Source organism: Scatophagus argus, chromosome 13 (assembly GCF_020382885.2).
Source record: "Scatophagus argus isolate fScaArg1 chromosome 13, fScaArg1.pri, whole genome shotgun sequence".
NCBI classification, from domain to species: Eukaryota; Metazoa; Chordata; class Actinopteri; family Scatophagidae; genus Scatophagus; species Scatophagus argus.
Window position 1 is genome coordinate 6,885,112 of NC_058505.1, and position 20,063 is coordinate 6,905,174.

General features: G+C 41.4%; 2 protein-coding genes across 4 annotated transcripts; one reads left to right on the forward strand and one right to left on the reverse strand.

Annotated features, from left to right (window-relative positions):
- The first annotated feature begins 368 nt into the window (after positions 1-368).
- On the forward strand, positions 369-9,985 carry nadkb (NAD kinase b). 3 transcript variants are annotated; one of them, XM_046409103.1, is made up of 12 exons: positions 369-1,042; positions 1,735-2,028; positions 2,130-2,213; positions 2,822-2,951; positions 3,769-3,877; positions 4,513-4,598; positions 5,078-5,180; positions 5,297-5,490; positions 7,535-7,634; positions 7,816-7,973; positions 8,205-8,287; positions 8,419-9,985. In XM_046409103.1, exons 2-12 carry the CDS (start codon positions 1,736-1,738, stop codon positions 8,576-8,578), a joined length of 1,500 nt encoding a protein of 499 aa, XP_046265059.1. In that variant the 5' UTR covers positions 369-1,042; position 1,735; the 3' UTR covers positions 8,579-9,985. The 3 variants fall into 3 exon arrangements, with proteins under 3 accessions (XP_046265059.1, XP_046265056.1, XP_046265058.1); XM_046409100.1 differs by having other exon boundaries at positions 369-977; XM_046409102.1 differs by having other exon boundaries at positions 609-803.
- On the reverse strand, positions 9,575-19,961 carry sec62 (SEC62 homolog, preprotein translocation factor). Its single transcript, XM_046409104.1, has 8 exons — positions 19,852-19,961; positions 16,184-16,292; positions 15,055-15,160; positions 14,408-14,621; positions 13,762-13,857; positions 13,616-13,676; positions 13,359-13,478; positions 9,575-12,607 (listed from the first exon to the last, which is right to left on the reverse strand). Exons 1-8 carry the CDS (start codon positions 19,885-19,887, stop codon positions 12,048-12,050), a joined length of 1,302 nt encoding a protein of 433 aa, XP_046265060.1. The 5' UTR covers positions 19,888-19,961; the 3' UTR covers positions 9,575-12,047.
- Positions 19,962-20,063: the final 102 nt, after the last annotated feature.

Genomic DNA, 20,063 nt, shown 5'->3' on the forward strand with positions numbered 1-20,063 from the left:
TGATAAACTCTGTTATGATCATTATTTATGTAACAAAACATCACCATCCACTATAACAGTACACACCAGAAAAACACGTAATAATAATAATATGAAGGAAGTAATTAGAGACTACATGGGGTTTGTCTGTATACTGTAGAAACAGAGTAAAAGATACAAAATGATGTAAAAAAGAACACTTTTAACATAATATCACAATACGGTGTGACACAGTATGGGAAATAAATACAACATAAGGTGAGATGTAATATGTAGTGTAACACAACATGGGCCTGTTGGATAGTACAGCAACATTCGCACAGAATATTTATTGTACAGCATAAATAATTATCATCATTATCATCATGTTTTTACATTAATTTATTGTTTCATCTAAGTTGTATTGCTCCTCCTTGTCTGTGCACCAAGTGGCTTTAGGTATGTTACGGAAACAATTGAAAAATGATAGCAGAATTTTTATATAGTCTGATTATTAAGTGATTATAATTTAACCGTATTTCTAATTATTTCCGTATAAAACGTCGATTTCGCCAGCTGTTTACTCGATGCCGTGCTGATTGGCCTGCGTCGCTGTTCCTTCATCTTAACGCGCACTGGTCCTGCGCAGATCGGCTCTCGATGAAGTCCCTGAACGGTCCGTCGGAAACGTCACTTCCGTCCTCCGGTCAAACTCAGTTTTGTAACATTTCAGCTTCTAGAGTTTGAATACGTTGTTTTTCTTTTGAATACACATTTTTGGTAGCGCTTAGACACACTCGAGCCTTGAAGTAGCGATATGAATACTTTTGCTTCTGTCTGACGCAGTAAGGCTTCCTTTCGTTCAGAGGTTCGCGCTGGTTAGCAAGTTAGCAAGCTGGTTAGCAAGTAGCAAGCTGATTGCTAGGTAACGTCTGCTGACAACGGACCTACGCGGGATGTGACTGACAGCCTTCAGTAACCCTCACTTCTGACAGTTACTCAGTTGATTTTTGTGTCAGGTAGCTGCTTACTTACGAGTCATGTGTTATACGAAGACGGACATCTAACTAACACTGGGGCCAAGGTCACTGTCAAACAATAAAGGGAGGAACTTAGCGTTAATGCTTAAATAAATGTGGTTTGATGGAGAGTTAGCTTGGATTAGATTAGGTTAAGATGGTTCGATTAGTTGGCGTAGTTCAAATAACGTTAATGTTTGACTGTGTTTTGTAAAAAATCAGTAGTCTTTCTCTGCTGCAGGACTGAAACCAACGACATAAGTGATTAATAAATCCATTTTCTTACGTTCAGCATTTGTCCTTAAACCCAAACAAAAGGCAAAAAAGAGCCCCAAAGTCTTAAACAGCCAGAGACTTCAAAGATGAAAGTAGCTGTCTGTTTATTTGAATTCTCAGTTGATCTGCTGATTGTTTTTCAACTGATTTATTGATCATTTTGTCTATAAAATTTCAAGAAGTTATGAAAATGCCCCAAATAACTTTTCAAGACCTAATGTGATGTCTTTAAAGTGCTTATTTTCTTTGATCAGCAGTTCAGATTCCATTCAAATTGCTATGATATGAAACTCTGAAAAGCAGCAAATCCTGATATGTGAAAACATGGAGCCAGAGAATATTTAGCATTTTAGCTTCATAACTGAAACAATTAATGGATTATCAGAAATATCTCATGATTCATATTGTCATCTAATTCATTTTTTTTCTTCAAATTGGCTAAATATTCTTTAACAGATGTTTCTGTGTTGCTTCTCTGCAGAATGGAGAATTCAGAGACCAGTCCATCATCAGGGCCCCTGGCAGGGCCAGACAGAAGCATGGGGCAACCCCCAGCCCCCTCTGGTCAGCTGTCAGAGTCAGCCAGGCCCTCCAAACACCGGGAGCACCCGCCCAAGTCACCAAGGAGACGTCGGAAAGGGACAAGGTTGCAGCAGCGGGGGGGTAATCATGAACAGCTGCTGTGGGAGATCGAGCGGCGGAGGTTACCAGGCCAACACGAGCACTTGGAGCCCTCTGGCTCGGCGAGCGACCCAGCAGAAAGCTCTCCTAAGAGGTTTGTGCTGCAGGTTGCCAGTTGGTCCTTGGTGCCACTGACATAACTCTGTTGCCCTGGACATGAGGTGATAGTGTCTTGATTTGTCCTCCTCCTCACAGGAGAGCCCACTTTCTACATGGACCGTACCCAGCCACTCACTTCGGACCCAAAGCCTGCATTCTTCCCAACCCAACTTCAGTCATGTAAGCATGAGAGCACTGAATGAGTTGAACTTTGTGTGTACAAACTGTTGGATGGGGACGTTGACACAGAAGAACTTGTGTAACCCTGTGAGATAAGATAAAATGAGAATGCTGTGATTGGATGCCATGTGAAATGGGATGGCTAACAGAGCAGACTACAGATGCTTATTGTCACCTGCTGGTCTCAAGAGTGTTTCTTTGGGCTTGAGCTGAAAACACACACACACACACACGCACAGAATTATCTGCACAATGCCTGTCATCCGCCATGCAAAAGAGGAGAGAGACAAATGGTAAAGAGGAGAGAGAGAGAGAGAGATTCTTTTATTTTGATATTTGGAATTTGGACCTTACTCCCTCAGCTGATATATTACAGTTAATTAATGATTACCAGATAGACTGTCAGCAACTGTTGGTACAATCCAGATTTAGCTCTATTCAGAAGATGAGGTAAGATGTTGCATCTGACGTTATTTGGGACAAACTGAAGTCACAAGGAAATATGATTATCTCACAGTCCACTTTTTGGGAAAATATTTTGTCTGTTTCTGTGTTTCTAACTTATGTGTGTTTGTTTACTTACTTGTGTGTCTTTTTTTGTGTCCCAGGCACATCCAGGACCCAGCCAGCCAGCGGCTCACTTGGAATAAACCTCCTGTCAACGTGCTTGTCATCAGGAAAATCAGAGATGAGAGCCTCGTTGAGCCTTTCAAAGAGCTCTGCAGGTTTCTAGTGGAGGTACAGGATCACAGAATTTCCTTAAGTATGCGTTTGTATATGTTTTGTGCAATGAAAAAAATAACTGATTGAGGAGGCAAACCTCAATTCACAGAACTGATTCTGATTGATTTAGATGTTGTTGCACACGTTAGTCAACTTAGGATCACATACATCTGACGTGTGTTTGCACAGTGTGGAGATGTACAAACTACACAAATGATCTCAGAACACGTGTACTCATTATGAGATTATTTCACTGGGATAAATTCACAGCTGGAGCAAATGATCACACTGTGTGGCAGGCTGGTGTTTATCAAACGAGAGCATCCATAAAACAATTCAAAATGGTTGTTTTTCAAAAGATAGTATGTATTAAAATACTTGCAGGTTGCAGTTTTATATTTAGTTTGATCAGTGGGAAGATTATTTTGCTTAAATTTTGAGATTGGATTGTCAGTTTTGTTAATTTCAGTTTAAGTTTTGTCCTTGGCTGCTGGTAGATTAAACCCATGTTCCTGCTGACAAATGCTGTGGAAAAAAGTCATTGCAAATATTGGCGACACTGAAGAGCTAGAAGTCTAACAACAACAATACAGGAAATGAAGCAGGTAGGTCAAAGTTACAGTCTGGTCTCAAGCAGCGACTACACCTTTTGGCCAAATGTTTCCAAAACAAGCTACTCTTTGTGTAACAAGAACTCGTGTGTTTGTATTCCGAACAAATGGCGTCATATTGAACTACATTTGGCATATGCTCTACTTCGTTTCAGAGAACGTTTGAGACCAGTCTGTGTGTGTTTTGGCTGTTGTTACTAAAGCATGTCTTGGTGTATCAGGAGAAGCAGATGATGGTGTACGTGGAGCGCAGGGTGGCAGACGATGCTACGCTGTCAAAGGATGAGGCGTTCGGCTCCATCCGCAATCAGCTCTGTACCTTCAGAGAGGGTGAGTCTGTTTTGTGTCCTACCGCGCCATCGTATGATGAAGACGCAAATGTTAATGCCGAACTCATGGCATCAATTTGACAATTTTGAAACAAGTAACACCATCAGATTCTGAAATAGAAGTAGTAATACTGTGATGTAAATATGAGATTAAAAATTCAGGTTCAGTATACACAATTAATTCAAAGTGAAGAAGTTTTAAGCTCCAACATGTGAAAACTGAAGGCACTCATTCTGAGGATCATATTTAAGTGATATTTGAATGTTTTAGTGTTTAATGGTGTTTCTACTGTTGAGTAGATTAAACAGCAGCAACTCACAGTACTTCATAATCTTATATTTTTACAAGTAGCTTTGTTGTACTTTTAGTGATTTTTACTCTTGTAGCCAAAATTTAGAGAAAGAAATTTAAAGAAAATATCTTTGTGCAGCTTTTTGTCGTTAGATGTTATTGCCATTGGCTTGTTAGATAACCGCATTTGTGCAGTTTGAATTTATTTCCAAAGGACAGCACACATGACTGGCTGCGTAATGTATGCTCTTAGTCCCTCTGAATTAGTGTCACTTCTTACATGAAAATGTATTTTAAAATGACTACCACATATTGAACATAGGGGCGTTTTGGTCTGCCTGCAGGTTACGATGACATCTCTGACTGCATAGACCTGATCATCTGTCTGGGTGGAGATGGGACTCTGCTCTACGCCTCCTCTCTCTTCCAGGTAATCACACTGTTATTGGTTGATCACTACAGGCTAGCTGAAGAGACTACATAATCGATCAGTCTTTATTCCTTTAAATCAAATAAAATCTGAGATTGTCATGGGTTTATTTGATGTGGTCATCTTTATTAAAGTTTCCTCTTCTCTAGGTGGGCTTTCTTGTCAGTAGATTCTGTGAAACTTATTTAAATCTTTTGCCTTTTGAAGTTGCCAACTCGTGTCGCATTGAAGGATCAAACAAAACATTTACAGCATAAAAGAAAAAAAATCGAGTAAGAAATACAGTTTTGTCTGTGGTTTTTAAAAATAAGTCTTGTTAAGTGGCTCATTGCTCAGCGTTCTGAATATTTAGTTTAAGGTATAATTGTCTCGGTATTGTGTACTTATGTACTTTAGGTAGCAGATGAGTTTATTCTGCTCATTATGAATCCAACAGAGCAGTCAGTCTGATGTTTATAGGCTGTTTTTCCTTTCTGTAGGGCAGCGTCCCTCCGGTTATGGCATTTCACCTCGGGTCTCTGGGTTTCCTGACGCCCTTCAAATTTGAGTCCTACAAGACTGAAGTGGCCAAAGTGTTTGAAGGTAGACTGGAGTTTTGTGTGAAATACTGGCCTAATGATAACTGCTGAAGTCATCCGTACGTGCATGTAAACACTCACATTCCCTTCTGAAAGGTCAAACTGTGTGCGTGTTTTCAGGCAATGCAGCCATCACACTGCGCAGTCGTCTGAAGGTGAAGGTGGTGAAGGACATGCTTCAGAGGGCAGGTCAGCCGCCGTACACCCGAGAGACGCTGCTGCAGCAGCAGCAGCAGCAGCAGCAGGAACACAACGGACTCCTTCCTCATGGACACACCAACAGTGAGGCAGGCAAAGTCACCCTGCAGCTACAGGTGAGGACCATTCAGCATGAGAAGGAGTGTCCACGTGGGCATGTGTGAGCTTAGCTAAGATGATGGACTGGAACTATTTCAGGAACACAGGAACCTTACCTGCATTTCAGACTGAGGGCCAAGTAGCTTCTGATAGCCCAGAAACTAAAGGGGTGCAGTTTGCAGTGCTGAACATTGCAGAAATGTAGTGGTCAACCCAGGGTCCATGGACTGCACTCTGCTGAGTGCCATCTTTTAAAAACCGAGAGCAAACCAAAATATTAGACAAATACGAAGAAGTTAAACAAACACAAACACACAGAGAGTTGATTGGTCAGTAGGCGGTGCTGTCCCACAGCAGGTTGTTTCCACCTCTGCACATCTCCTGTGAATTCATTCATTAGACCAAACAAACATCAGAGTCACGCTCTAAAGTTTAGTTTGTGTGGTTTTGGGAAATATTTGGTCCAAAATGGCTTGTGTCATTGCGTTTTATCCTTTTTATCAATTCCACAATTCCACCCAGTGTGATGCTGTAAGCCCATAAACATGGTGGAGGCTTACTCTGTGTGTGTTTAGTTTAATTTTGTTTTCAGCGTAATATGTGGGATATTTGTCGGGGGCACGATTTAAATTCGGCACATTTATTACACTGCAGTCACAACACTTTGTGAAGGAGGTTGTCTCAGTCATGAAGATGTCCCAGTCTCTAAACATCATCACTGATACCTTTTTGGTGTATTTTCAGTCACTTTCTGTTTTCTTAATTAGTCTAGTTTTTATTTTTATTTCAGTTAACTAAAATGTTTTTTCAAACCTAATTTCAATTTTCAGTTTAGTTGTAGTTCACTATAATAATCTGGGTGTGTGTGTGTGTGTCTGTCTTGTTGCCTTCTTCATCCTGGGTGTTTGTGTGTTCATTCGTACATGTCTACAGCTCATTGAGTGAGCCAGGTTGCCATGGTGACAGTCATAATAAAGCTGCTGGGAGACAAAGTCGGATGTTGTGAAGTTCTTTAGAGCCAGTTGCCATGGACACCTTGGCGTCAACGGCACAGTGCACGCCAAATGGATAGTTAATGAGCTCTGACGCTCTCGGTCTGACACACTGTGTAACTAAACAACATGCCTCACTGCTGCAGTCACACGCTCACACACAGCTGCAGTGTGTTATTTTTCTTTTTTTATTTTTTTGTCTGGTCGATACAAGGCGGTGATGGGTTTTTTGCAGGCTCTCTGAACCTCAGTTTGACCTCACACAGCACGTCTGCTGTCTCCGGCAGGATGTTTGCTCTGCGGTCAGCTGACGTCAGTACATCTCCCAGACATCAGTGCTCAGCGCTGCAGTGCTCTGTGTGACTGACTGACGTGTGGGACTTGATTTGTATGCTGCTTGTGTGCACACCAGCATTTTTCTCTGCGTGTAGTTTGCTGGTGTGATGTGGGATCACATTGTACTGTAACCCTGCATCTGTTGCTGGCCAATTTGTCGTGTTTACTGTGACAGTGAAGAAGTGATGGGTTTTTGTAGTGGAAGGATCCAAGGTTTTAGCACTGGGCACAGCTTTTACAAGCTTTTTTAAGTTCATTAATTGATTCAAGATCAGGCCTTTCCCATTCCTCCATGTTTCACCACACACTCTTTGTATACTTTTCACACTGGCTAAGAAAATTGATTCTCAGTGGGAGCCGTTCATTTTTTTTTAATATTTAATAGGTATTTTTTCGTGTTAGTGTTTGCCAAATTCTCAGAAACTGCACATACATTTAGACACGCAAAGACATCAAAACATTTATGGCACGTGGCCTATAGATGGCACTACAGTAACATGATTCATTTGAGTGGCCAGGAGTCAGTGGACATGAGTCACATTTTGCTTGTTCAAAGCCGAAAGATTCCCGAAGAGGTTTGAGGTTCTCTACAAAATCAGTATGAGCATCTGTCACTTTTCTCATACAGATTAAAAACTACTGAAATGTCGGCCAACCTTGGTGTTGAGCTACGTGCTCTCTGAGTGCCTTCTAATCTAAATGTTGGTGTGTGTGTGTGTTTGTGTGCATACAGGTGTTGAATGAGGTGGTGGTGGACCGAGGCCCGTCCTCCTACCTGTCCAATGTGGACTTGTACCTGGACGGACGACTCATCACCTCAGTGCAGGGGGACGGTAAGGACACGTCACGCACTTGCTCCTGTCGCTATGTCCTCATTCTTTTTATCTTGAATTGAAAGTCTGAGTCAGCGTGTGTAAAGTGAAAATTTTTCAAATCCTGGTAAAGGTGCAGGTAGGACTGTGCGCACAACTGAAGCAAATGTGGTAAATGTCTGTCCCTTTCTCTGTCCTCCAGGTGTGATCGTGTCCACACCTACAGGCAGCACAGCATATGCAGCCGCAGCAGGAGCCTCTATGATCCACCCCAACGTGCCGGCCATCATGGTTACCCCAATCTGCCCGCATTCGCTCTCCTTCAGGCCCATCGTCGTCCCTGCTGGGGTGGAGCTCATGGTAAGGAAGAAGTGGGAGGAGGCTGGACTACAGTTTAGTTTTATGCCCTGCAAAACTGATGACATTCTTGTCAACCTCAGCTGCAGTTGGCATTAGTTCATGTTTATGTTTATACCTGCAAATCACCAGGTAAGCATTGTCATTGTGACATGATGATAGCATATAGCTCAGCCTTATTATGACCTCCGTAGCTTGGAAATTGACTGTCTGTCCTCTTCTCCCACAAATCAGATCACCTTGTCTCCCGATGCCAGGAACACCGCCTGGGTGTCCTTTGATGGCAGGAAGAGGCAGGAGATCCAACACGGAGACTGGTAAAGTTCACCATCTGCATATATCATTTATCATCTTAAAGTTTCCAGAAACAGTTGCTTACGTTTCATTCTGCAGATTTTGTTTTTTTCTCAATTTAGATTTAATTTGCCTCCTGCTTCTCTCCCAACAGCATAAAGATAACTACATCTTGTTACCCAGTGCCTTCCATCTGTTGCCACGACCTGGTGTACGACTGGTTCGAAAGCCTGGCTCAGTGTTTGCACTGGAACGTGCGCAAGAGGCAGGCGCGACTGGCGGACATCTCGGACTCATCAGACACAGAAAACTGAATCAGCAGGTTTGCTTTTACCAACCAGGAGTTCACCACAAAAATATTTTCATGGCAGGAGCGATACATTGCGAGAACCTGAGCACGTGTAGCTACAGCCCCATTAGTTTACATTAGGACTATGAATAGTTTGTGCAATGAGCATACTGTGTATACAGTATTTTATATAGTCATACATGTGAGGAAGCATTACATTCCAGTACAAACACACTGGAGGGGGGGGGGGGGGGGTGCCAATTGGAGTTATTTAAATGATTACGGTGTATTCTGAATAAGTACTGTATGGACTTCATCATCAATGCAATGATCAGTGTGTAAACTCTAGGTGTTACTGGTGTAAACTCAGAAGGATATTTAGAGAAACAGATGAATAATGTAAATGTGTACATACAGGATTCCAGGATAAATTTATTTAATGTCATATTTATGTGATATTTATATATTTTTAAGATAGGAGCATAAAAAGCCTGAATTAGAACTGAATTTCCATTACTAATTCAGCCAAAGACTGCTGTGAGTGACTGTCCTGTACAGACGTATTGTCCAATCCAGAGCCGACTTTCTGTACTTCCTACCAGTAGCTGTCGTTCGTTAGTTTTTTTTCAACCACTTTTGGAACATTTCTGCCAGAGTGAAATTATTTAAGTCCGATTGCATGATGTAGAACAAAACAAAATGAGAACGAGGTGGAGAAATTTCATGATCTTTTAACTGTGAGTCTGTAGCAGAGCTAAAATAAACTGAATAATGGCTATCTTTTTTTTTTTTTACATTAAATAATGTTTTTTCCACTCCCTTCATTTGGATTAATACTGCTGAAATGCCTGCAGCAGATCTGCAGGTCAGAAGGTCTTTTGTGAATCACCAGTGAGCAGATTATACAGTATTTACTTTTATTGACGAATGCAGGAAGATGTTTTCATAATGAGTTTTTTCCCCACTAAGGATCATGACAGTGACAAAAGAAAAGATACACTGCAGGAACATATGACCATACTTGTGTGCTTTCTATATTTTTATTGCAATGATAAGATACAGATATATTTCCAGACATCCAGTTTTATTAAATTATACTCCAATATTGCATGTGACAGTCTTCAGAATGACATTAATCTGAATGTGGACAACCAGGCGATCAAAAGACACATTTTGACCAGATAAATCATGGATGTTTTACAGTTTTACTTTTTATTTCCCTCAGAAATGTGCGATGAGAAGCAGCAGCACAGAGAAGAATACTACAATATACAACAGACCGATACTGTGCAACAGTCAAGAACAGTTTGGGAGAATAACCTTTTTTTTTTTTTCCTCATTTGTGAAATATTTCTGCAAATATTGAGAGTATATCGACTGGTAATGCAGGACACAGAGATGCACTTTGCCCATTTGGTGAAGAGAGAGGGGGGGAAAAAAAGAAATGAGAGCAACAGCATGTTGGTTTGTGAGTTAGAAAGTCAAAGCTACAAACCTCAGTGGGATTACAAACTGCTAAATACGGTCTGGGTGCGATCATTTTTAGACAAAAACGGGTGACGGGTCACAGAAATTTGCGTGAAAAATATTCAAATATTGTTCCGCCACGAGAAGGCGTTTTGCTGCATGAGATTTAAGTGGACGCCCGCAGGTTGCTGCCAGCGTTACACAAGCCACCGGGTTTTGTAAGCTCTGGTTAATGAGTGACCGTTTTCAATGAGGGAGACGCAGACGTGGCAGCGTGCAACCAATCCAACGTTACGACGGTTAAAATAAAGATGCAGAAACATGCCGATAAATTCCCACGGTTTTCTAATCCCAGATGTTACCTTTAAATAACGATAATATAAAAACAAAAAAGAGCATTACAAACACTGTGGAATAAAAATTATACCTTCTAATACAAAAGAGGAAAAAAAAAAACTGTTTTAGTTTTAGACTGTAAGCATATATCTGATATATCAATAGAATCCGTATATAAATGATACATTTCTATTTTATACTTAAATATAATCCTCGCTATGACTAAAAAGAGCATCTAAGACATTTCTAGCCAGGCGATAATGTGAAGGAACAACTTGGACCTCAGCCGCCAGTTACTGGAAAAACTGTAGTCTGGTCAGTGGAGCTGGATTCATGAAGCACGCCCACCATTTTCACACATGACGGCTTGTGCGAGACTAGAGAGAACTGGTTTAGATGTGAGTCCTTTTAAACGGTTTCACTGAGACCAACAAAAATCTTGGTTTACTTACACACAAACAACCTTGTTCTGTGCTTCTTTTTTTTTTTTTTTAATCTTTACTTTGTTCCAAAGATGTGAAAGGTTTGAGGAGTCTTAACGCGGCCGTTACAAAATGAACGAATTAATAAATCGTACCCCTCGCTCTCACACTCGACTCTCCATATTAAATCAGCATGCATAACATCACTCTAAGTTGTGTTTGGCACTAGAGTTTGCTTTACTTTATATCTGCTTCTGTTTGCAAATAGACAATCAGTGAACATTTTGTAGGTTTAGTTGTACAACAAACGCTGAAGTCTTTTTTTAAAAAAGAAAATTAAGTACGCCAGCTGTGTCCCAGTTGCTCGCATTTACTCTTAGAGATGAGTCCCACGTTAAACATGAACTAGAAGTACTTCAGACTGTGTTTGAGAAAAAAAAAAAAGAAACTTACTGAAAATGGCAAGTACCTCAAAGAGCCATACTACTCTGTTCTCCAAGTACTCTGTCCAGTTACAATATGGTCAATTTTCCTTTGAGTAAACTACAGGATTTGGTCCATCTGTCTTAGTTCAGGTTTTCAAAGCAGACCCACTGGTCACTTTGCTTTAAGTGCTGCCTGAGAAAGCTATCAGACTCACTGGCATTCAACAGGACGTGAACTGTACTTCTGCCATAGCTGTCTCACCAAAACACCGAAAACAGATGAAAGAACTGGGGCTTTTCTACCGTGATTGTACCAACAACATGGATCTCAGAGACAGCGATGAAACCAAAACAGGGGGAGGGTAAAGAAACAAATGTCCTCTCTCACTGGTCAGTTTAGCTCTTTGTCATCATCCGTATCTAAGATCAGAATTTGATCTTCACATCCAAATGTAACCAAAGACGGGACATAAATAGAACTTTCTGAGGTGAAAACGGCACAAAAAGCAACTTAATGACATGAAAACCCTCCATCAGGACTGTTGTTGGTCTGATGGATTTTGGTTGACAACTTGCTCAGGCAGGTTTTCATTTGAACATACATATCATCCACCATAAGGCTTCTTCTTTTTTAAAAATTTCTTTTCCTCATTGTCGTAGCCATTTACTTTTCACCGCTGTGTCTATCGGTACTGTTTAGTGGAAGAGCTCAACAACAAGAGATGGAGCCTCTCCTCGGCCTCGGCGGGCTCAGAGAGGCCGGACTGGCAGGTCCTGGGATCACAGGAGGAAAGGAGGGAAGGACAGAGAGAGGAAAGTGGAGAGTGATGGGATTGTAAAGAGTTTATGTTTCAGCAGTCTGGGGTTTAGTCTCATTCCCGCCCCCTTCTTTCCTCTGTCGCGTCTCGTCCTCCTCCTCCTCCTCTTCCTCCTCTTCTTCTTCTTCTTCTTCTTCGTCCTCCTCCGTGTGCTGCTCCAGCTCCTCCCTGGTGATCATCTCAAAGTCGTTTCCGTTGCTGTGCTGCGAGCCCTCGTCCTCCCGGCGGTCGCTGTCTGTGTCCGAGTGGCGATCCGTTCCCTCCCCCTCCGCTTCTTTACTCTCCTCTGGCGCCGTCTCTTTGCTCTCTTCCTCTTCCTCCTCCTCCTCATCATCGCCGTCCTTCTTCTCGCTGTCTGACTTCTCGTCGCTGTCTGACTTCTGAGCCTTGGTGGAGGAGCCGCCGTCCTTCTCGTCAGTTTTGTCAGAGCCCTTCTTGTTGCTGGCTCGTGGCCCTTTGTACTCGTGAGTGTAGAGCGGCCTGAACGAGTCGATGAAGCCGACGTCGGCTGTCAAGTTTGGCAGGAACCAGAAGTGGTGGCGCCCGCCCGTCACCAGCCAGATGATCAGGAAAAGGATGCAGCGGGCTGAAGAGAGAGGGAGAAACCAGCGGGATCAGTTTTCAGCTACAGCAAATGAACTAATTCAAAAGCACGTCTCTTTACTGTCTAACTTTAGCGGCATTTAAATCCAGTTCACAACCTCTGCCTGCGATTCGAAGGTTCAACTCATTACTGCGCTTTAACAGTGTTTCTAGTCTGTTATTCGTTTTTAGTATTTTTGTATTTCATTTAATTCTGTTTTGCTTACTAATTTTCTGTCCTTGAATCGCCTCTTACAGCCTTGCATTTAAGAAAATAAAATTAAGTCTACAGCTACAGAAAATGTCATTCTCATCCGTGTGACAGTGTAAAAATAAAAATAAATGTAAAAATATGCACTACAGTAATTATTTCATTTTGGCGTTTTTTTATAAGTTTTGTTTTACAGTAAAACGCAATACAAAAGCTCAGCCTCAAATTCTATCTTAACATGTAATAACGTTCAGTCCAGGTTGACACTGTCAGAGGGGTATTAATTTAACTATCGGTTCATTATTCAAGTGAGTGTTGGTGTCGTACTGGACTTCTTGTATTGAAATGTCTTATCCTCATCTGACTATCAATCACATCGTGCTTCTCTCTACATTACTTCAATAAGTAATAAATATTTTTGGTATAATATCTTGGATTTTTTTTTTTTTTTTTGTGGTCTTTGATTAAATAGCGGCAGATGTCCTGCAGGAAATTTTAAATATTTTCACAGCTAACTTTTGTTTTTGTTTTTAAAAATACTTACCAACAGCGAGAAGCAATATACTGGCCACGAAGCAGCCTGCTGCAACACTTAGGTAGTAAACTCCTACACGCATTTCTGCTGGCCACAGTGGGAACAACGTGGCTGCTATCACCGCAATGACTGAAAGACAGAACACACACCCAAACACACACAGATTATGTGAGTACAAAAAAAGTAAAATCAGTGGCAATCAGTAAAAGATAACCCAAGATTCAGTTGTCAAAATGAACTCCACTCCCGATGGCCCACTGACTCACCCAGGATCAGTCCCATGGCAAACGTCTTGAAATGGACAGGATCGTAAATCCACACGTACACCTGGAGAGCAGACGCGTTTTAAGCTTTAACGTCACAATCACACAGTCAGTGCTCCTTCATAAGCTTACTTTACACACATACACACCTCATTTCCATCAATGAACAGCTGATCCTCATGCGGCTCCAGTTTAAACTTCTTCTTCACCTCTTTCTTCTTCTTGGGGGTTCCAGGACTTTCATCCTAATTAAAATAAACAAATAAAAAAAACTTTCTTTACAAGAGACAGATCACAGACTAGAACATTGTCTTATGATTACTGTGGGGTTCAATTTTTTTAATTTTTGGGGGAAACTCTTTGCTTTAACAGACTTGAAACAACTGGGGTAACTGGGGCAACTTTGAGTGCCTTCCACAGGTCTGTCGCTGTGTGCACTTTAAACCCGTGCGGCAAAGTCAACATCCATTTACAGTCAGGGTAGGAGGCCGATCACATCAGCAGTGTCGAGGCAACTCTGACCGGTCGTAAAACAAACATTGAACATGTGCACTGATCCTGACCCCGTTTCAGACGGACCCCTCTATCAAGACAGAAGTGATCCATTAAATATACACAGGTCAAACCAAACCAACCTGTAAATTCATGCCACAGTGCTTAAGGCATTTTAACATAATAAAATGAGATATGGGAGATGATGATGATGCTCTTTTTTTGTTGTTTGTTTGTTTTCTTAAGCAAGAGATCAAAACAATGATCTGAATCATCGGGGGACAACAGCGTTTGATCACGTACGCTCTTCTCTTTCTTGGTTTCAACAGGCTCAGACTCTTTCTTCTTCTCTTTTTCCTTCTTCCCTTTTTTCTCTTCCTCTTTGCTGCTGTCGCCCTTGGTCTTCTCTTTCTCCTTCTCTTTCTTCTCTTCTTTCTCTTTCTCTTTCTTGATGTCTTTCTCTGGTTTTTTCTTCATCACTTTGAGGGCCCGGTGGAAGAACTGCTTCTTCAGGAGCCTGCAGAGGAAAGAGGAGAGTGACCATCAGAACACTGACTTGGCTTGAACCATTTAGCATCATTTTTAAAGGGATTCCAAATCAGCGTACACAGACTCTGAAGAAATGGAAAGGCGTTCATCCAAAAATGCAAACATTTAGGCCTTTCATCATTTGCTTGAAAGCAAAGAGCACTTGAAATTTCTGTTTCATCCCCGCAGGGCTGTAGTCGCTTTATGAAGTCTTTTTTTTTTTTTTTAAAGCAAATATGCCAAAATCACATCTGCTCCGGTTTCTCATAGGTGAATATTTGCTTGTTTTCTTGCACGTGTAAGTAAACTGAATATCTAGCATTATAATGGCATCCCCTTGGGGTCTGGGAAACTGATGGATGATTAACATTTCATACGCCAATTATTCACTCACAGTACCAGACATGTGCTACACAGCTAACCTGTTGCAGTAGTCCAACACAGACTCCCTGGTGGTGAACAGAGCCTCCTCTCCCTTCTTAGCCTTGGCCCACTTGGAGTCCAGCAGACAGTCCACTGCCTTGGAGGCTACATGTAGGAACACAAGGAGGGATATTAAAAAACACACACAGCAGTAGCGAAGTGATTCTCCTTGTTAACAGAGTTTTTAATCACAAGTGCAGAAGCAGAAAAAACTGCAATTCATACAGAGCAATTAGTCTGTGCTGAATCAGAATCCCCTAGTTAATCCAAAGCCCATCCAGTTTATTCATTAGATCCTAATTCATCTGAATACAAGGCAGATCAGGGGGCACATTGTTTGTTTTGCAGGATTCAAGCTGTAAGCTCACATTGCAGTACTTGATAAATATTAGGAGTGTTGCCACCGAGTATATTTTCCACCATTCAGTGGTTGTAACCACCGGTGATTCCTGCTTACTGTAACATCGCACGCTTAGCCGTGAAGCTGCCTACTACAGCCAAAACACTATGGGAGCGATGACAGTGAACCAGAACCAGAAGCTGAGGCGAACTGCAGGTTCAGGTGATGCTTGGATGATTCTTTGGCTATCATTTTTATTTTTTTGTAAAAATATTGATTATAGCCATTTGCCAGAAACGTAAACCCATCCTTTTAATTTGACAACAAGGTGATGGAATTAGACCTGAATAATGGCCACAGTACTAAAAGTATTAGTATCCACAAAAAAAGGTATTGCAAGGTCATGTGATAGTGATGAGAGGAATAACCAGCCTCCGCAGTAACACCCACAAGTACTGAGCAAACAACATTTCCCAAAACTGACAAAAGGATTCTGCCTTGCCACAGCACAAGACAAATATAAAAACTATGGGGGAGGATCAGGTCTGCAAATGGGACCGAAGTGGAAACAGTAGCTCAAAAAAAATGTGACAGCTCTTCAGCATCTTGGCACGGAGTTTACCTAAAAACTACTTATGTGGAAAAACTCTGGTTTCATTTACTTCAGTTAAGTGTATGTGTGTTGGGAAACAAAGAGAGGGCAGGCTTTGAAAGTCATGTCCTGACTTGACCCTTATGTGTCTGTGTGTTTTGCTTGTTGTCTCACATCCCCACAGCTGAACACTAACCAATAAAGTAATCGACTCGGTGGCCCATCATGTTTGTGGACTTGGTGGGGCAGTTGAATCGGAGGTACTTGGCCACCGCCTTCTCCTCCTTGGTGGGCTCGCTGACCTCCTGCAGGGCACAGACAAATACACATAAATGAATATACACACATGAAAACATCATCACAGTCAGTCCTAACTGCTGGTAAAACGGTGCTTTGCTATTTTCTGGCAATGAAACACAAGAAGACAGCCAACAGCCATTCTTAGAGCTACATCTAGAGTCGGATAATTAATCAAATGTATCAGACGTCGACATTAAATATCTTTTACTGAGCTAAATTAACTTATGGTGCCAATTCAACAGATTGTACAAACCCCCATTAAATGAAACAGTAGCGGGGAAGCTACAACAGCCAATTACATGCGACCAAAAGTTTATGACCAACCAGTCAGCTCAAAGTCCAGATTCAATATTTCATTTGAAATCAGGGAAAACATATTGAATGTGAGACAACACAAACAAAAAAAATAATGCATTTGTGCATTAGAAAGAGTTAACATTCATAAGTATCATGACAAATGACCAAAAACACTATAATATGACGTGCAAAACATGATGTTACAATCCTGTACAAAATACCACTGCCGTTTAATATACGTCACATTTTACTATAAGGTTAAGGTATATCTGATATTTTCTCCACCTTCAGAGAAAAATACACTTTCAGCCTACTTTGCAAATCCAGTTTCATATACGTTCATCTACAACAATAACAGAAAGCAACCGAATCTTCTCCCTCCCTCCTCACATCTGCGCCGTCTTCCAGCAGCACTAAATCACATGCCAACAGAGAGGGAGCGAGAGCATCAGCACAGCGAGACTCAGTAGCTGCTTTATCCAGTCCAGCTGGCACCGACCAGCAACAGCAAGAAAACGAGGCCATCAAACAGGCCTTTGTTTAAAGAGGCAGGTATCAGTCACACAGCTCAGTTACCTGAGATCCCAGCACGGAAAGCCCCCGTCGTCGCTGTCTCTGAGATCTACCTGGCTTGCATACATGTGAGGATCAGCTGCTCTGTTCAAATCGTGTGCCCACGAAACAAGCAGCTCTCAGGTCTTGGTCACAGACACACTACGACTGCTGGTACGCCACACCAAGACCAAAGTACTAGTCCTTTATTAAATAATCAGTTTTGTCTATATGTGTAACCCATTTCAAACCAACTGTTGTGCTGCGTACAGTGGAGGTCTTGCCTGTTTACTTGTGGTCTACACATAAAGGAGATAACAGCATGTGCTCTTATGCAACTGAACTCGAACATGCCGGGACCTACACTCCAATGGGTGGATTATTGTGAATACCAACTGAAAACTAACGCTGTCTAATTCAACAACATTGCAATTAGTCCGCCCTTCATAAAGATTACGAAATTGCAACTGTTTGATACACGTGTTGACTCAGCTTCATGTTGATTTCGCAAGTTCTTGTTTGTGGTGCTGCTGAACTGCATTGTGTTACACTGAGTGGTGTTTCTAATGTTTAGTCAGGCCTCGCTGATTTAAATGGAGTTGATAGAAAACAAAAACAGTGTCAACAAAACTGAACATCATAACCTTCCTGAAGGTAGTATTTAATTATTGCAAGCCTGGTGAAAGAGAAAGCATTTATTAGAGCATCCAGGTGTGTCAAGTAACCAGCAACCAGGTGCATACTGAAATAACTTGGACTGACACCAACGTCAGTCCTTAAATGCTGTGATGTAAAGCAAAATAAAAAGGATTTGAGTAATTAAAGATGAATTGTATACAATGTTAAGTGGTGGTATTTTAACAGACAAGCCTCGTTTCGTTTTAGTATGCTCATAAATGAGATAACAGCGTCATTATGCAACTGAACTCAAACTGGGAAGAGAAGTACAGTCCGTTGCCAATTTATTAGGAACACTTAACTAAAACTGCTGTTTTCAGTTATATTACGTTCAACAGTTTTACAACACACCCTCCCTGCAGGGACGTTCAACATTTTTGTTAAAACTGTTTTACAAAGGTGTGATTGGACTGCATGATTATTTAGGAGGCTATAACTACTTTACTGTGTTACACCAAGAGATGTAATGAAAAGGAAACTACTATTTAGTCAACATTGATTTAAACACTTCTAAAACTGTTTTACCAGAAGCTTTTTAATGATTTATAGCAGGGCTTTTGTATTAGATAGGATCAAGTTTCAGACAGGTGTATCTCTTAAACTGGCAACCTAATATTTAGCCGAGTAACATTCTTGAATCAGCCCTTGAATGCTGTGAGGCAAAGCACCATCACATGGTATTAAGCATTTGGGAAAAACGCAATAGGCATTAACAAAAGCTTAATCAAAGGTAAACATTTTCATTTATAAAGGATTATAACTCGTGGAGTGAAACAGTTCATCTTGGCTTGCTCCACTGCTTTGTAAGAGACCATTAATGTGTCCCAACTCCAAACAACATACTAACTGCATACAGTAAGTTTTATAATAATCTCTATATTATGTTTTATAATTAGTACATAATCAACATACTTAACAGTTTCACAATGACAAGGACCCATACACTGCCAACTTTACATAACAAAGACAGCAATACAAGCATATTTCCACTGTGAGTGGTCCTGCCTTTCATGCACTACATCGTGGAACAACAGCGATCAAAAGTACAGTCAAAAATCTTCAACGTGACTGTAAAAGCTGACATCTTGACACCTTTGGAGTATTCTGAATTCAGTCCCCTTTGCAGGTTCATCACACAACATACTCAAAACCTGATCAGAACTTCTTAGTATTATGAAAGTGGGACACAGCTGATGTCCAGATGAAAACGACAAGCACAAACTCACACTTCATCAAACTGACTCCAGGCAGATTTCTTGCTTACGTGTATGCACCAGCGTACAGCCTTTTCATTGCTTCTTCACGGTTTCTTTCCAGGTGTATTAGAAGTAATAAATCTATTGTTTAGTTTTGATCATCAGAGTCTTACTGTGATGGTACAAACAGATCAGAATCGTGTATTACTTTTGGTAGAGTCTTGGGATCCAAAAAACAAACTACTAAAGCTGATTTTTACGCGTATTGGAGTGAAGTTTAAGTTGACTGAACCTGTAGCCACTGTCGCTTTAATGAAATCAAAGCTCTAGACTTTAAAGTGGTCCTGGGACTACGCTGCCTTGCCGGTACATGCACAGTAAGTTACATTACGGTGCAAGTGTGTTGACTCACTAATTAAAATTCCCGCAGATTGTCTCACATTATATGAAAACGCCTAGAGCTGACGCAGCTTAGCCAACAAACGCTTACAGCCAGTTTAATCAGAATAAAAACGCCTGCCGAGTGGCGAGACAGCTCACTAGCCGATGATTACAAAACAGTTTTGACACGTAGACCAATACGCGGACGCTACGAATGAAAATGATAACTGTCGCGGAGACGTCTCATCAAAATGCAGTACTAATATTTGTTTTCGGTGGCCAGCTAACGGCTAGCTACCGTTAGCCATCATCTGGGTTCATCTGCCGCCTGTAAACGGCTTCCCGCGGGGATGCTGCCGTTAACAATCAGCCTGCAGCAGGTCGTAAACAGGCGCATGGGTTTTATTTGTTGCCCTTCAACTCCCACGGGTCGTAATTTTTATCAATTAAAAGATGTTACCTGGATCCGTTTCTTGTGCCTCCTGCGCTCCGCCATGATTCTCCAACTCAGCTCATCCGACGTACGCAAAGTAGCGCACACGCATAGAAGCTCGTAGTATCGCGAGACTGACAGTTTAAAGGGAAGGAATACAGTTAACGGAACAATGTCGCCTCAGGATGTCTTTGGGAGCTGTTCTGCAGGATAATCTCTGTATGCATACACTGTGTTCA

Bases quoted from the DNA above. Each gene is read 5' to 3' on its own strand.
- sec62 (XM_046409104.1), bottom strand. From the start codon at position 19,887: ATGGCGGAGCGCAGGAGGCACAAGAAACGGATCCAG. The intron at 15,161-16,183 runs GTTAGTGTTCAG...TCCTACATGTAG, and splicing joins CCGAGTCGATTACTTTATTG to CCTCCAAGGCAGTGGACTGT. The intron at 13,677-13,761 runs GTGTGTATGTGT...TCTGCTCTCCAG, and splicing joins TGTTCATTGATGGAAATGAG to GTGTACGTGTGGATTTACGA.
- nadkb (XM_046409103.1), top strand. From the start codon at position 1,736: ATGGAGAATTCAGAGACCAGTCCATCATCAGGGCCCCTGGCAGGGCCA. The intron at 2,214-2,821 runs GTAAGCATGAGA...TTTGTGTCCCAG, and splicing joins CCCAACCCAACTTCAGTCAT to GCACATCCAGGACCCAGCCA. The intron at 5,491-7,534 runs GTGAGGACCATT...GTGTGCATACAG, and splicing joins AAGTCACCCTGCAGCTACAG to GTGTTGAATGAGGTGGTGGT.